Below are 18033 nucleotides of genomic sequence, written 5' to 3'. Positions count from 1 at the left end.
TGTGCAGGGTTATAAGTGGTGCAGCTGTACGTTCTGATCCATCCCGTGCCGGAGTTCTTGAGATACCGAGATATGGAGGGTGAGTTGTGGCTGTGTGGTATGTGAGCCAGATTAAAGTGGTGAGCGTGCACCGGCACTCGGCCATCACTCATCTGCTATCTGGCTTTGCCATAAATGGTAACCCCAACTCATGCTAGAACAGGATATTTACAACCTTATACTCAGAGATGTTTAGATCTATAACACTGACAGATGGAACGGAACTTACACTGCGATTTTGTGTTGTTGTTGACGTAGTCCTTTTTCCTTTTCTTGGCAGCTACTTCACACACATTTTCTGCGTATAAGTTCTCTTTGTTTTCATTGTCGGGTCTGGAGTTAAAATAAAAGAGAGAGAGAGAGAGAGAGAGAGAGTGTGTAATGGATGTGAAAAATTAAAACAAACAGGATTTTGAGTACGTACAGCAAACCAAATTTACATGCTCACTAATATTCCGATATTATTCCGAATATGACAGTATTTGGAATTAGATACAATTTGTGTAAACACCATATTCTGTTTAGATATTCCCACTTTGCCTTATATCGAATTTAGCATTTTACAATTAAGATGTTTGGGTATACTGATATTATTCTATCCCAGCCACAGAATGGCCTGATATTTTGTGAGATATTACAGAAATAAACATATATCATAATGAACACATCTCAGAGAGGACTAAATTTCACTGATTTTATGAAATCGAAAGGCCGTCTTGCTTTAATAGCTAAGAATAATACAGATCATGACATGAAGTTGATGAGTAAGGTGTTGAGTTCTCAAGTGGGTGAACAAACTTTATTTTGTTAATAAAAAGCCCTTTTTATTGGCTTTTAGCTTATGTTAACAGATATTGAAAAAAAAAATAAAATCATACAAAATAAGTTTAAACAGAAAAAGAATCAGGTTTTCAGAAGCCCACGTGGCTGTAAATCATTAGGTCAAATCCCAGCCAATGAATCTTGCTCTTAGCTCGCTTTAGCTCAGGCTGGGAAACCAGACTCTGAAACAATTACAGATCCAGTGAGAAGAGGACGAATAATTCTCTGCTTCAAACTTTACATTTTCATGCTTGATTATTTTAATGTCACATCTGCCATTTCTCATTAAAAAAAAAGACTTTTCCTTTCTCCTGCCTGGATTAATCAAATAATCATTAATGTTTTTTTTTATGTCTCTTAATGACATAAGAAGGTACACAGGCCCTGGGAGCACTGTATAGTCAAATTACAGTCACAGAACCCCTTTAGTTCACTTCCTTCCTCATGCCATGTTTGTGAGTGTATCCTTGAGGTTACAGAGCTGCTTTCTTGCAACGTCTATTGTAAAGCATGTTGCATAAATGGATGAAAATTTGCATTTCCTATAGATTCTGCTGATTTGTACTTAAAAACTGCTGCTACTGTGATCATAAATCCCATCCTCATCCCAGGACTCTTATTCACAATTTGCTCTTACTCATCCTGTGAACAGACTTACTACTAAAATCCAGTTTATAATACTGTAATGTACCCATCTCCTCAAGATTTCTTCCTCATCATCTCTTCAATTGAAGGATTTTCCTTGCCAATGTGAATAAGGAAGACTAAACAAGATCAACTGTGAGCTACTGCTCACTTACGTATCCCACACTCTCGCTTATATCAGAATGCAAGCAATCGAAGGAATAGGACACTTATTATGAATGTTGACTTCAACAAATAATGAACCCTGAAACAAGTAAGTAAAGAGCAGTGTCTCTCCTCAGGGATTTCAAACAGCATCCTGGTAAACTGACATTTTGAAATAGCATTTTGCTTCTTGAAATAGCGTCAAAATCCACCCTATGTGTTTCGTAAATACATTCAGTCGGTAAACAGGAAGTCGATGTGCGACAGACCTGAAAATGGTAAACACGGTATACAACCCCGATTCCAAAAAAGTTGGGACAAAGTACAAATTGTAAATAAACACCGAATGCAATAATTTACAAATCTCAAAAACTGATATTGTATTCACAATAGAACATAGACAACCTATCAAATGTCGAAAGTGAGACATTTTGAAATTTCATGCCAAATATTGGCTCATTTGAAATTTCATGACAGCAACACATCTCAAAAAAGTTGGGACAGGGGCAATAAGAGGCTGGAAAAGTTAAAGGTACAAAAAAGGAACAGCTGGAGGACCAAATTGCAACTCATTAGGTCAATTGGCAATAGGTCATTAACATGACTGGGTATAAAAAGAGCATCTTGGAGTGGCAGCGGCTCTCAGAAGTAAAGATGGGAAGAGGATCACCAATCCCCCTAATTCTGCGCCGACAAATAGTGGAGCAATATCAGAAAGGAGTTCGACGGTGTAAAATTGCAAAGAGTTTGAACATATCATCATCTACAGTACATAATATCATCAAAAGAATCAGAGAATCTGGAAGAATCTCTGTGCGTAAGGGTCAAGACCAGAAAACCATACTGGGCGCCCCTGATCTTCGGGCCCTTAGACGGCACTGCATCACATACAGGCATGCTTCTGTATTGGAAATCACAAAATGGGCTCAGGAATATTTCCAGAGAACATTATCTGTGAACACAATTCACCGTGCCGTCCGCTGTTGCCAGCTAAAACCCTATAGTTCAAAGAAGAAGCCGTATCTAAACATGATCCAGAAGCGCAGACGTCTTCTCTGGGCCAAGGCTCATTTAAAATGGACTGTGGCAAAGTGGAAAACTGTTCTGTGGTCAGACGAATCAAAATTTGAAGTTCTTTATGGAAATCAGGAACGCCGTGTCATTCGGACTAAAGAGGAGAAGGACGACCCGAGTTGTTATCAGCGCTCAGTTCAGAAGCCTGCATCTCTGATGGTATGGGGTTGCATTAGTGCGTGTGGCATGGGCAGCCTACACATCTGGAAAGACACCATCAATGCTGAAAGGTATATCCAGGTTCTAGAGCAACATATGCTCCCATCCAGACGACGTCTCTTTCAGGGAAGACCTTGCATTTTCCAACATGACAATGCCAAACCACATACTGCATCAATTACAGCATCATGGCTGCGTAGAAGAAGGGTCCGGGTACTGAACTGGCCAGCCTGCAGTCCAGATCTTTCACCCATAGAAAACATTTGGCGCATCATAAAACCGAAGGTACGACAAAAAAGACCTAAGACAGTTGAGCAACTAGAATCCTACATTAGACAAGAATGGGTTAACATTCCTATCCCTAAACTTGAGCAACTTGTCTCCTCAGTCCCCAGACGTTTACAGACTGTTGTAAAGAGAAAAGGGGATGTCTCACAGTGGTGAACATGGCCTTGTCCCAACTTTTTTGAGATGTGTTGTTGTCATGAAATTTAAAATCACCTAATTTTTCTCTTTAAATGATGCATTTTCTCAGTTTAAACATTTGATATGTCATCTATGTTCTATTCTGAATAAAATATGGAATTTTGAAACTTCCACATCATTGCATTCCGTTTTTATTTACAATTTGTACTTTGTCCCAACTTTTTTGGAATCGGGGTTGTAGAACCCCATGCTGAAGCTCGGTACCAAATATCAAGCAGGTGTGATTTGTATTTGCTGAGAAAAGTGTTACGAAAATTTTGTAAATCCACCGTATATGTTTCGTAAATACATTCAGTTGGTAAACAGGAAGTTGATGTGTGACAGACCTGAAAATGGTAAACACGGTATAGAACCCCAAGCTGAAGTTTGGTACCAAGTACTAAATGGCTATGATTTGTGGTTGCTGAGAAAAAGGGTGTTTCGGATGGATGGAGATATGGACGGACAGACAGAGGTAAAACAGTATACCCCACCACCACACACACACACACACACACACACACACACAGACTGTGGGTATTATAATAATAATAATAATAATAATAATAATAATAATAGTCCTGCTGAAACTAAACACTTAATTAACCATTAAAATGAGCAGCGAAATGAAACGTATCATAAAAACATGTGGGTGTGTGTGTATAGGTTGTTCGTGGTAAAATAAAACTCATGGGTGTGCTGAATACAGGCCTGTCCACGTGTCAGAAACCTCCTCACTTCCTCTGTGTGCGTACTCGTTCACGTAGGCCAAATGCAACCTTACCTCCATGTCTGAGCTGTAATTACGGGTTATTACTTCACCCTCAACTCTGTCCAGGCTGATTCAACACAAAAGCACATTTATATGTGCTCACATTCATACACACTTCCTGTTGTTTAACTCATGTCTGTAGGAAAGTGTCTGGAGCTTAGAAGGACATAAAGGTTGTTTTGTCACCGTTATATTATATTTGACTTATACAGATGCTGAATCGATCGTAAGATGGAGCCGAGTCCCTTCTGTTTTACACTGTTAATAAAACGTTTACTGAAGAGTTGATCCCAAACTTGGAGGTTGTAATAGATCAGTGGTGATTGAAAGATTATAAGTTTAAGTCCTAGTACTTCCGCAGAGCCACGTTGAATACTTGGATCATATCCTCTTTTAATTAAACGTTGCTTTGAATACAAGTGTCTGCGTATTCTCTGAGAAAAAAAGAGCACTCTACCTTTCATTGGTCAATGCCATGGTCCTCTTAAAGGTACATTTTTCATATCTTCAGTATGTAGATTTTTTTACCAACCACGACTCTAAAACCTCATTAAAGACACAAGAGTGGTCCTGAACAGAAATACAGCAAGACCAACAAAAATAAGTGGATCAGATATTACAGAATATAATGCAAATTAAGTCTGAGGCTGTAACACACACACACACACACACACACACACACACTGATCAGCCATAATATTAAAACCACTGACAGGTGAAGTGAATAACACTGATTATTCTCTCCACATTCACTGGATATGAGCAATCACATGCTCTGATTGGCTACTCTACTACTAGGATATCAGCTCATATACCGTGAATAGAGAAAAACAAAATGGCAGAATGTGTTGCTGAACCAACTGAGGACGAAATAAAAACTCTACTCGAAAACAACCCCCCCCCAAAAAAAAGCAACAAAATATGGAAGAAAAGTATTTGATGGTAAGAACGTATCTTTTTTAAATATATTTTTGAATAATAATAATTATTATTATTATATTTTTCACAAACTGCTCCTGTCATTTCACCGGTTTGTTTACATTCTAAGTGGAAATTATTTTGTCGGACATTTTGTATAAAGTTTTTATTTATCGAATTTGCAAAAAATTTAAATAAAAATGCTGTTTCTCAAAATCAAGTGAATGTGGATAGAATAAAACAGTTATTCCACTCAATCCCGTCGTACACGGATTATAGACAACTATCAGCTGATGTACGACTCGATTTCGTGGAATAACTGTTAAATATCTCATTATAGTGGCACCCGTCGAGGGGTGGGATATATTAAGCAGCAAGATAGAGAACAGTCAGTTCTTGAAGTTGATGTGTTGGAAGCAAGAAAAATGGGCGAGTGTAAGGATTTGAGTGACTTTGACAAATTGTGATGGTGAGATGGCTGGGTCTGAACATCTCCAAAATGGCACATCGTGTGAGGTGTTCCCAGTATGCAGTGGTTAGTACTGAACAAAAGTGGTCCAAGGATCCAAAGGACAACCGGTGAACCGGTGACAGGGTCATGGGTGTCAAAGGCTCATTGATTCACATGGGGCATGAAGGCTAGCCCATATGGCCCAATCCAGAAGAAAAGAAGAGCTACTATAGCACAAACTGCTGAAAAAGTTAATTCTGGCTAAAACAGAAAGGTGTCAGACTGACTGTTCTCTTTCTTGCTGCTTAATATATCCCACCCCTCGACAGGTGCCACTGTAATCAACATTATTCACTTCTTCACCTCTCATGCCCCTTTTCCACCAAAGCAGTTCCAGGGCTGGTTCGGGGCCAGTGCTTAGTTTGGAACCGGGTTTTCTGTTTCCACTGACAAAGAACTGGCTCTGGGGCCAGAAAAACCGGTTCCAGGCTAGCACCAACTCTCTGCTGGGCCAGAGGAAAGAACCACTTACGTCGGGGGGGGGGGGGGGGGGGGGGGGGGAGTTGTTAAGACCAACAACAATAACAAGACCGCGAAAGATCACCATTTTTAAGCGGCGAGAAGCAGCAGCTGTACAAACGCTAAGTCATCCATTATTATTTGTTGTTGTTGCTGCTGCTGCTTCCGCGTTGTTTTTGCTTCGATATTCGCGCCAATGTTTAAGCAAACGTAGCGACGTAACTGACGTATACAGCGACGTAATGACGTGGCTCCGCTTAGCACCACAAGCTATGGAAAAGCAAACTGGTTCTCAGCTGGCTCGCAAGTTGAACGAGTTGTGAACCAGCACCAGCACTGGCCCCGAACCAGCCCTGGAACTGATTTGGTGGAAAAGGGGTATCAGAGGGTTTAATGTTACGGCTGATCGGTGTACAGCACAACCTGTCAGAGAATCTCTTATAGCATGTTAATTTATTGCAGTAGGATAAATTAACATGCTATAAAAACAAATGCTAATGTTACAAATAACAATCAGTGACCTTTCAGCAAAGCAGATGTGTGGGAGTCACTTTAATGTCAGTTGTGTGGAAATACTGCACACTGAAGGACTTTCTTCTTTTTTAAAGGTTTTGGAAACGTGCAAGTGAAATGCTTAGTTGTATAAACCTGTTCAGGTCACATTGCAATATTTACCCTGTATAATTTTTGTGTACTGGTGCATGACCATGTCCTGTACAACTGCTTAAATATTCAAAGTAATGTAAAGTGCTGCTACTATATACTACTGTATTTCGTTTTATTTTTAGAAAATTTTGTTAGAGATTTATTTTGAAGTACCTTTATTGATTGTATTTTCTGTTCGGATTGATTTTTATTATGTTTATACTTGGACAGTATTTAAGTAGTCAAGTGCTTCAGTTCATTAAATCATTTTAAAGCTTAGTAATGAAATATCAGATGGGTATCAGTATCAGGTGATACTCACAGCTTTAGGATCATTATTGCAAGAAAAGAAGCAGAATTGTGATATCTCTAGTCTGCAAGGTCTAATTATATACTTTAAATCATTTTTAAAGGATTATTACATTATTATTATTATGTAAAAGATACACACTTCATTACAAGTTACAAGAGATACACATTTACAAGGAAAGGTACAGTTTAGTACTTTTTACCTCTGAGAGTAATATAATATAAACACAGTGACCTCATTAAGGCTTCTCTGCCGTTTTTATACACTTGTGAACATAAAAATGTTTCCATGAAAATTCAATTTGTTATGGAGGCCTAATTCTGCCACCTGAAAAAAAAAAAGGTCATGTAGTACTACTGAGATACTACATAAGTACTACTGTAATACTGAGAATGTATCTCATAATTATGACTTTGTATCACATGATTATGAAATACTCTATCATAATTAAGATTTAGTATTTCATATTATATTATTATACATACAGGACACTTTTTTGATGAAATAAAAACATGTATTCTATTCCCTTCTAGCAGGTTTCATTCATTTGGTTCAATAGCATGCAATATTGTTAGCATATCGCTTATCCTACATGTATTACATCACTCTACCCAATGGAGAATGAGCGTTGAATATGGGTTACAGTATTGTATGGTTGTCAAGACAACATGACATCACATGTCGGAGACGTAAAACTTCCACACTGTCAACAAACATGGCCGCCAGGTTTGCTTCGTTAAACACAGAAGATTTTGAGAGAATTTTGAAAGAGAAAGATGCATTGAACACCCGAAAGGAATATGTATAATAATAATAATAATAATAATAATACTGGCTGGCTTTTTTCCGTGGTCTATCAGATATATTCCATTCAGCTACTCGTCTTCGACTCGTTCAGTATCATGCTCGCTGAATGGAATATATCTGATAGACCACGAAAAAAAGCCAGACAATATTATTTAAACAATTAGAAGATTCTCAACTTTATGACTGAATATCTCATTATTATGACAGGAAGTCACTTAATGAGAATTGAAGCCATATTTATGTGACAGTCATTATTATGAGATACTAAGTCATTACTATGAGATTGAAAATCTTAATTATTGTGAAAACTTTAATCATAATAAGAAACGCTCTCCTATTTATCAGATAGTCATAAATATGTTATTAAGCCAAGTTGATTATTATGAGATACTAAGTCATTATGAAACTGAAAATAATTATTCTCATAATTATGACACTATTATTATTCTTATAACTCATTAATGTGAGAACTTAAATCATAATTATGAGATACTCTGTCTCGCTGTATGTGAGCATGCAGTGACAATAAAGGGCATTCTGATTCTGATATTTATGAGAAAATCATAAATATGAGATATTAAATCAATCTGATTATCAGATTATTGCTAAATCATAGTTATGAGAAGCCTCCTCGTTATTATGGTGGTGGAAAAAGGATCGACAGACAGGCAGAGAGAGAGAGAGATAGACAGACAGAGATAGACAGACTGAGAGAGACAGACTGAGAGAGAGATAGACAGATGCAGAGAGAGAGACAGACAGACAGAGATAGACAGACGGAGAGAGAGACAGCGATACAGAGAGACACAGAGAGAGAGAGACAGATGCAGAGAGACAGACAGACAGAGATAGACAGACGGAGAGAGAGACAGCGATACAGAGAGACACAGAGAGAGAGAGACAGATGCAGAGAGACAGACAGACAGAGATAGACAGACCGAGAGAGAGACAGACAGACAGACACAGAGAGAGAGACAGACAGAGAGACACAGAGAGATAGACAGACCGAGAGAGAGACAGTGATACAGAGAGACACAGAGAGAGAGACAGATGCAGAGAGAGAGACAGACAGACAGACAGACAGAGATAGACAGACAGAGAGAGAGAGAGAGAGAGACAGACAGACAGACAGACAGAGAGACACAGAGAGATAGACAGATGCAGAGAGAGAGAGAGACAGACAGACAGAGATAGACAGACCGAGAGAGAGACAGTGATACAGAGAGACACAGAGAGAGAGAGACAGATGCAGAGAGAGAGACAGACAGACAGAGATAGACAGACTGAGAGAGAGAGACAGACAGACAGACAGACAGACAGAGAGACACAGACAGAGAGACAGACAGAGAGATAGACAGACAGACAGAGAGATAGACAGATGCAGAGAGAGAGAGACAGACAGACAGAGATAGACAGACGGAGAGAGACAGCGATATAGAGAGACACAGAGAGAGAGACAGATGCAGAGAGAGAGAGACAGACAGACAGACAGATAGATAGATAGATAGATAGATAGATAGATAGATAGATAGATAGATCTTACTCTTCCAGCTGAAATTCTTTACTGTGAGCCCCAAAAAACTCGAAAGGTTTCCATCCATCTTCGGTTTTGATCCAACTCCATCCAGGAGATCTCCAATCTTGGCCCAAGAACGGCATCTTCATCATGAGACACAAATAACACCAGGATAAATGAGATGAAACGACAGAGAACAAAAAGGGGAGAAAACCATCTGCCAAGCTGTGTACATGTTCATGTTGCTGTCTGCTGATGTAACACAGCTGATTTATGCTTTGTCTACATACAGATGCCATCATCATCATCATCATCATCTGAGCCAGTTAAAAAGAGCTCTTTCTGCAGGTAAAGCTCGAACACAGCCGACTGACACCGCGTTATCAGGACACACACATTACATTTCACCTTTAACACCATCCGAATGATGAAACTCTCCTCACCGCGATTCCTCTTTCTTTGTTGCTGGACGAAATTTCTTCTCTCTTCCCCTAATATTGACGGAAGTAAACAGGCTGTACAGCGGAATGTGGAACCCCTCTCCGCGATTTCTGATTGGTCGACGCGCTTGTGTTTGTTTTTGTTGCTACCCGGAATTCTTTGCTCTGATTGGCTCCCGAACATGTCACTCATTTTCAGTGTGAGCCTCTGTGTTTTGTTCAGGCGGCTGCACTACACGTGACTAAGAACCGCACATGTTGCCAGTGGGTTTTTTTTTCTTTTCTTTTTGGTGAGGGAAGGAGGATGAAAAGAACCAGAAGAAACGTGAATGTGTGCTATTCAGTGGAGAAAAATGATGGACAGCTTCATCCAGCCAGCTATTATGAGAAAACATAGGAAAGTGGGCAGTTAGAGTCAATGACTATAATGAGTGTGCTGCTGGATTTTTGGAGTAAATCCTTCACATGTTCATCATGTTCACGTGTTCAGTGGCAGCACAGGATGATGATTATCCAAGAGCAAAAACTCACAGACACTCGCACTATATGTCCAAAAGTTTCTGGACACCTGAACCTCACATAAGAAGAAGCCTTTAGTCGTCACATGTACACTCAGCTACACTACAGCACCCAGGGAGCAGTTAGGCACCTTGCTCAAGGGCACTTCAAAGTGCTGTTCATTCACTCAACTCCTCTCACATTTTTCCTGCTGGTCCTGGGAACTGAACCAGCAACCCTTTGGCTGACCCCAAGGCTGCTTCCCTAACCTTCAGGCCATGGCTGCCCCCACATAAGATATACTGTATACCTCTAACTGTTGTCACAAAGTTAAAACCACCTGGTTGTCTAACATGTCTTTGTATGCTGTAGTGTTACAATTTCCCTTCACTGGGGAAGGACGTGTTTCAGCAACGCACTGCTGCTGTGCACAAAGCGAGCTCCATGAAGACATGATAGTGTGTTGATAGGATATTACAACACCTCAGACTCCAGATGCATGTGGCAGGGCCTGCAACACATCACCAATTTCCAGTAGAAGAACAACAGGGTCACAGCCAACCACAACACATCACCAGATGAGCTGAACGAGTTCTATGCTCGCTTCGACACCCTCAACACCAACCAACACAGAGGGATTCTACCAACAGAGGCAGCACAGAGCTCTTCACCTACTGTGACCATAACCGAGGTGAGCAAGGTCTTCAGGAGGACTAACCCCCGAAAGGCAGCCGGCCCTGACAACATCCCCGGCCGTGCTTTGAGGGCCTGCTCCACACAGTTAGCAGAGGTCTTCACAGACATTTTCAACCTGTCCCTCTCCATGTCTTCTGTGCCCACATGCTTCAAGACCACCACCATAGTGCCCCTCCCAAAGAAAAACAATATAACATGCCTGAATGACTATCGCCCAATTGCACTCACTTCAGTTGTAATGAAGTGTTTTGAGAGGATAGTCATGTCATACATCAAAAAGGACATCCCAGACACAATAGACCCCCTTCAATTTGCATATCGTCAGAACCGTTCAACTGATGATGACGTCAATGCAGCCATCCACACAGCCTCGTCATACCTGGAACACAGGGACACCTATGTTCGAATGCTATTTGTGGACTACAGTTCAACCTTCAACACCCTCATCCCCAGCAGACTGACTGAGAAGCTCTCCACCCTTGGACTGACATCCTCCCTCTGCTGCTGGGTCCTGGACTTTCTCACAAACAGACCCCAGGCTGTCAGAGTCGGTACCAGAACATCCAGCACCAAGACAGTGAGCACAGGGGACCCCCCCCCCAAGGCCGTGTGCTCAGTTCACTCCTGTACACCCTCTTCACCTACGACTGCACCCCCTCCCAGAGTAACACTTCCATCATCAAGTTCGCTGACGACACCACTGTTATTGGGCTGATCACCGGCGGAGATGAGAGAGCCTACAGGGAGGAGGTGGCTCAGCTGGTCTCTTGGTGCCAGGAAAATAACCTCTCCTTGAATGCTGAGAAGACCAAGGAGATGATTATTGACCCGAGGAAGAGGAGGAGAGACCAGCACGCCTCGCTGCACATCAACGGGACACAGGTGGAGAGGGTGAAAACATTTAAATTCCTCGGAACTCACATCAGTGAGGATCTCACCTGGACACACAACACACAGCAGACCATCAAGAAGGCTCAACAGAGACTCTTCTTCCTGAGGAAGCTGAGGAAATTTGGACTGTCCACAAAACTCCTCAGCAACTTCTACAGGTGCACAGTAAAGAGTGTCCTGACAAATTCCATAACTGTGTGGTACGGGAACTGCACAACTCAGGACAGAAAGGCTCTCCAGCGTGTCATTAAAATGGCACAGTTCATCTGTAGAGCTGTCCTCCCCCCACTACAGGACATTTACAACACCCGGGTCACAAAAAGGGCACAGAGCATCATCAGGGACCCAACACACCCACAACACAGACTATTCACACTCCTACCATCTGGCAGACGCTACAGGAGTGTGAAAGCAAGGACTAGTAGCCTGACAAACAGTTTTTACCCCCAGGCCATCAGGCTTTTGAACCACGGATTATAATCACCATCTACCTCTATTGTATATTAGCAATTTTGCACAAGACATTGCACAGTATATCTACCTTTATGTTTGCACATTGTTTGTTTGCCTTTTTTTTTAAATGTTATCTTCGTTTTTTCATTCTACTTTTATATTTTGCATTCCATATGCACTTTATATTTTATATTTTGTATTTTATATATATATATTTCTTTTTATATTGGTACACATAATTTGGTCGGGGAGTTGCAAAATAAGAATTTCATTACCCAATAATAAACCGCTGTGTCTGTTATTGTGTATATGACAAATAAACATCTTGAATCTTGAATCTTGAATTGCTTGATTTTATTTAGTAAAATAATGCACAAAATACATAGATATAGTGTACAGTAAGATACACTGATAACACAAGAAAGTGTATAACACTTATTTCTATTGTGGTCCGGCAAGAATCAAATGGCAAAAATAGGGGTAAATAGTAAATACATAATGATATTATGTAAATAATAATATACTATAATAATAATAATAGTAACAATAATAAAATAATGAAATAATAATAATGAACATTATTATTATTATTAATAACAATAATAGTTATGAAAATAATAATACAAATAAAATAATAATGATAATAGATTTTAACAAAGTTGCGCAATAAATATAAGCACAAAATGGACCAAAAACCCCCCAACAAATTAATACAGTAGATAAAAAAACCCAAATAAGACTAAGACATAATAAAAGGATCCTGTGACTGTTGATAAAGTTGATCAAATAAAACAACTTTTAACCCTATTTTTGAAAACACCTTTAGATTCGATAGACTGAATGTGACTAAGTAACTCATTCCAGGCAATGGTACCAGTGTACTTAAGTGAGGAATGCCCGAAAGACTTTACTGGGGGAACAAACAGAGACAGGGGTCCAGACCGGGTGTTGTGGCCAGAATTACAAATACTAAAGGAAGATAGATAGATCTCATCTCATTATCTCTAGCCGCTTTATCCTTCTACAGGGTCGCAGGCAAGCTGGAGCCTATCCCAGCTGACTACGGGCGAAAGGCGGGGTTCACCCTGGACAAGTCGCCAGGTCATCACAGGGCTGACACATAGACACAGACAAACATTCACACTCACATTCACACCTATGGTCAATTTAGAGTCACCAGTTAACCTAACCTGCATGTCTTTGGACTGTGGGGGAAACCGGAGCACCCAGAGGAAACCCACGCGGACACGGGGAGAACATGCAAACTCCGCACAGAAAGGCCCTCACCGGCCCCGGGGCTCGAACCCAGGACCCTCTTGCTGTGAGGCGACAGCGCTAACCACTACACCACCGTGCCGCCAAGATAGATAGATTCTTTATAGATAGATTATTTATTGTCATTGCACATTACTATACAATGAAACACTGTTTGAGGGCTCAGATCATGGCAGCATATCAATATAAATTATATATATATATATATATATATATATATATATATATATATATATATATATATATATATATATATATCACACATAACCTTTTAAATGGCATATAAGCAGCAGTATAAATTGCAGTATGTGATTATTCAATGTAGCCAAACACAGTAAGGTGCAGAGTGAGAGTCCAAGTCCGGATCAGGCCTCCAGCAGAGCTTTTACAGCCCTGGGGAAGAAGCTATTTTGGTGTCTTGCTTTATGACCCTAAGCCTGCCAGAGGGAAGGGTGTCAAAAAGACATTGTCCAGGGTGAGTGCAGTCAGTCCTAATCTTTGTGGCTCTGTTTCTCAGCCTGACAGCCTGGTAGATCTGTTCCAGGGATTGGAGAGGGGTACCAATAATTTTTGATGCAGTCCTGATGATCCGCTGCAGATCTTTCCTCTCCTTTGAGGTGCAGCTGGAGAACCACACTATGCATCCATAGCTCAGAACACTTTGTATGGTGCACTGGTAGAAGTTGGTAAGGAGCTTCTGTGAGAGCCCAGTTTTCCTTAGGGATCGCAGGAAGAAGAGTCTCTGCTGGGCCTTCTTCACCACCTCTCTGGTGTTCCCTCCCCATGTCAGGTCCTCTGAGAGGTGAACACCAAGGCACTTGAAGCTCCCCACCTGTTCCACCTCCTCTCCAGAGATCACCAGTCTGGCATTTGTTTTATCCAGTCGTTTTCTGAAGTCAATGACAAGCTCCTTTGTTTTGTTGGTGTTGAGGAGCAAGTCATTGTTCTGACACCAAGATGTGAGGGCCTGAACTTCCTCTCTGTAGGCTGCCTCATCGCTGTTGATTATCAATCCCACCACAGCTGTGTCATCTGCAAACTTGTATATTTGGTTTGAGTTATGAATGGGAGAACAGTCCTGTGTGAAGAGTGAGTAAAGGAGTGGACTAAGAACACAGCCTTGGGGGGTGCTAGTGTTTAAGATGGTGTTGGATGAGATGAGGTCTCCAAGTCTCACATACTATGGTCTGTTGCAGAAGAAGTCCTTAATCCAGCTACAGAGGTGGTGGTCCAGGCTCAGAGACAGCAGCTTGTTGACCAGCTTGCTCGGATTGACAGTGTTGAAGGCCGAGCTGAAGTCAACGAATAGTATCCTCACATAGGTGTCAGGGTTCTCCAGGTGAGTCAGTACAGTATGGAGCATGAGGGAGATGGTATCCTCAGTGCACCTGTTGGTTTTGTAAGCAAACTGGTACTGGTCCAGGTCAGCAGGGACGGAGGCTTTGATGTAGTTCATCACCAGTCTTTCGAAGCATTTCATGATTATCGGTGTTAGTGCAACAAGCTGATAATCATTCAAGCATGTGACTGCTGAGCACTTTGGGATGGGGATGATGGTTGCAGCTTTAAAGCAGGAGGGGACTATGGCCTCCTTCAGTGACTTGTTGAATAAGTCAATGAAAACAGCCACCAGTTGGTGTGCACATGCTTTTAGAGCATGTCCTGGGACCCTGTCCGGACCAGTCGCCTTCCTGCCATTGATGTTGAGCAGGGCCCACTTAACCTGGTACTGGTGCAATACCAATATTGGGTGTCTCTCTTTCTGAGGGGGGCTGGAGGTATGTGAAGGATGTTGACTGTGGGTGAGGGATGTTAGATACTGAGGAGCTTTACCATATACAATGTTATGGACAGTGTTAAGTTTCAGTTGTTTTACACGGAGATCCACCGGTAACCAATTGACCTGCCTGAACTCAGCATACCCTATATGAGTTCTAGGGGAAGCACTCAGAAGAAAACGATTAACTTTATTCTGAGTAGTTTGGAGACGATTCTTTTGAATCTTGGTAAGGCCAGAGTATCAAGAGGTCCTGGCATAATCAAAATGATATTGAATCAGAGCTGATGTCATAAGTTTCTTGGTTTCCATATCAAAATTTCTGGCCTGTCTATATAGAAACTTCAGCTTGGCATTGGATTTCTTTATAACATTGTCAGCTATTTGGCTCCCACTCAGTGATTGGTCAAGTTCAACGCCCAAGTACTTAACACAGGATTTACTGGTAATTTTGTGACCATCACAGATGACTAATGACTCGCTACCATTGAGTCTATGTTTAGAGCCAAAGAGGATTGATTCAGTCTTGCCAAGATGCAGAGATAGCTTGTTTTCAATTAGCCACTCTTGGACTGATTCAAGTTCCAATGATAAACACTGCTGTATATCAGCAGTATATTTGCCAGCTATCAGGAGCGCAGAATCATCTGCATACAGCAGAAGTTTACACTTTACTGCTGCAGGCATGTCTCATCTCATCTCATTATCTCTAGCCGCTTTATCCTTCTACAGGGTCGCAGGCAAGCTGGAGCCTATCCCAGCTGACTACGGGCGAAAGGCGGGGTACACCCTGGACAAGTCGCCAGGTCATCACAGGGCTGACACATAGACACAGACAACCATTCACACTCACATTCACACCTACGGTCAATTTAGAGTCACCAGTTAACCTAACCTGCATGTCTTTGGACTGTGGGGGAAACCGGAGCACCCGGAGGAAACCCACGCGGACACGGGGAGAACATGCAAACTCCACACAGAAAGGCCCTCGCCGGCCACGGGGCTCGAACCCGGACCTTCTTGCTGTGAGGCGACAGCGCTAACCACTACACCACCGTGCCGCCCCTGCAGGCATGTCATTTACATAAATCAAGAATAGTAAAGGTCCTAATATGGAACCTTGGGGAACACCACAGACCACGTCTGCAGGTGAGGAGGTGATGCCACCAACTTCCACACACTGCTGCCTATTTTGCTAAGTAGGCACTAAACCAGTCTACAGCAGGTTTCTGAAGCCCAATGGCTTTCAGCTTTTTGAGTAGAATACTATGCTCCACAGTGTCAAAGGCTTTTTGTAGCTCTAAAAGTACCATACCTGTGAAATTGTCTTTATCTTGCTCTGACTTAATATAATCCATTAAGTGAGCTAAGCAGGTCTCTGTGGAGTGAAAGGACCGGAAACCTGACTGGTGCTCATATAAGAGCTTATGGTCTGTGAGATACTGATTAAGTTGCTCATATACAGCTTTCTCAACCACTTTACTAACAATGCTGAGAATCGAAACAGGACGATAGTTACCAGCTTCAGTTTTACTCTGCTTTTTATAAATAGGTGTTATTTTAGCAGATTTAAGGTCAGAAGGGATTTTACAGGAGGTCAGGGATAAATTTAGAATATGAGTTAGTGAATTAGTTATGAACTCGATGCCATCTTTAAGAAAACGTGCAGGGATTTGGTCCAAACCGGTAGCCTTATTTGAATTTAGAAGAGTCTTTCGAACACATTCCTCTGAGACTGGGTTGAATGAGAACTGAATGCCATACTGATGAACCTTATCACAGTACTTGTACAAGTGACTAAACTCATATTTATTTTTGCCTGATGGTAATTTACTTTGCAATGATGAGGCAATGGTAGAAAAATAGTTATTGAATTTTTCAGAAACCTTGGCGTTGTCAAAACAGATGTTATCAATTTTCAGTCCTATGTTCTCAGAGTTTGATTTACTCTTGTTTGAAATGCCAAGGCTTTTTAAGATTTTCCAAAGTTGTTTAGGATTGTTTTTATTCTCCTCCACCTTATTTATGTGGAACTCAGACTTTGCCTTCAACTTTTTTACCTGCACAGAGTTTCTGAGCAACACATAATTTTCGTACCAGTCACTTGATTTTGTTCTATCATTTCAGAGCTTGGTTTCTTTCATAGATAAGATGGAGGATATCACCTGTCATACAGAGGCCGAATCATGTTTTACACACATTTCCCTGAGTGGAGCAATTTCTTCTATGTAGGCCAAAAACTTTGTTTTAAAATTGTAACTGTTAGGGGTGCTGGAGGTGTGGTGAGATAAGAATCCACAAGCAGAACACAGACAGTAATCCAATAAAAAAGGTGATTTAATCCAGGTATAGCTCCCCTCCAGTTGAAAACATGAGCACAAGGCGTTCTTGGAGTTACGGGCTTTTATTGCACAGCCATGGTTTCAACGTGCCGTCAAAACGCCGTGAGAACTCATTGGCCGCGTTAATTCAAGGGGAGTAAAAGGAAACTTCAGGCTCGACAAGTCTTCACAATCCAACTCTTCATAAACTTAAAACAACAGGTAACCTTACATTACAGGTACGCTCCAACGAGCATGCATCCATAGGGCGCAAAAAAAACCCTTCCTCACAGTGGCCAAGAACATTAGCTCTGCTATATTTATACCTTAAATATATTTACTAGGCTTTATGTTCCTAATTATTTATTAACTAATTTATGAATTTATTTATTCGTT

At 41.1% G+C, this 18033-nt stretch overlaps 1 protein-coding gene across 5 annotated transcripts in view; it reads right to left on the bottom strand.

The window, feature by feature from the left end:
• fbxo25 (F-box protein 25) overlaps positions 1-18033 on the bottom strand; it is a 111020-nt gene that overhangs the window by 33343 nt on the left and 59644 nt on the right. The window contains exons 1-3 of one of the 5 annotated variants that reach the window (XM_060938572.1): positions 9695-10180; positions 9314-9429; positions 269-372 (exon numbers count right to left, since the gene is read on the bottom strand). In XM_060938572.1, the coding sequence (XP_060794555.1) occupies positions 269-372; positions 9314-9429; positions 9695-9919 (445 nt within the window). In that variant the 5' untranslated portion in view covers positions 9920-10180. The other 4 variants (XM_060938571.1, XM_060938574.1, XM_060938573.1 and 1 more) reach the window with 4 other exon arrangements.

The sequence above is a fragment of the Neoarius graeffei genome, chromosome 13 (genome assembly GCF_027579695.1).
Source record: "Neoarius graeffei isolate fNeoGra1 chromosome 13, fNeoGra1.pri, whole genome shotgun sequence".
Classification (NCBI taxonomy): domain Eukaryota; kingdom Metazoa; phylum Chordata; class Actinopteri; order Siluriformes; family Ariidae; genus Neoarius; species Neoarius graeffei.
The sequence above is the reverse complement of the archived record's forward strand: the minus strand, read 5'-3'. Positions and strand labels throughout refer to the sequence as shown.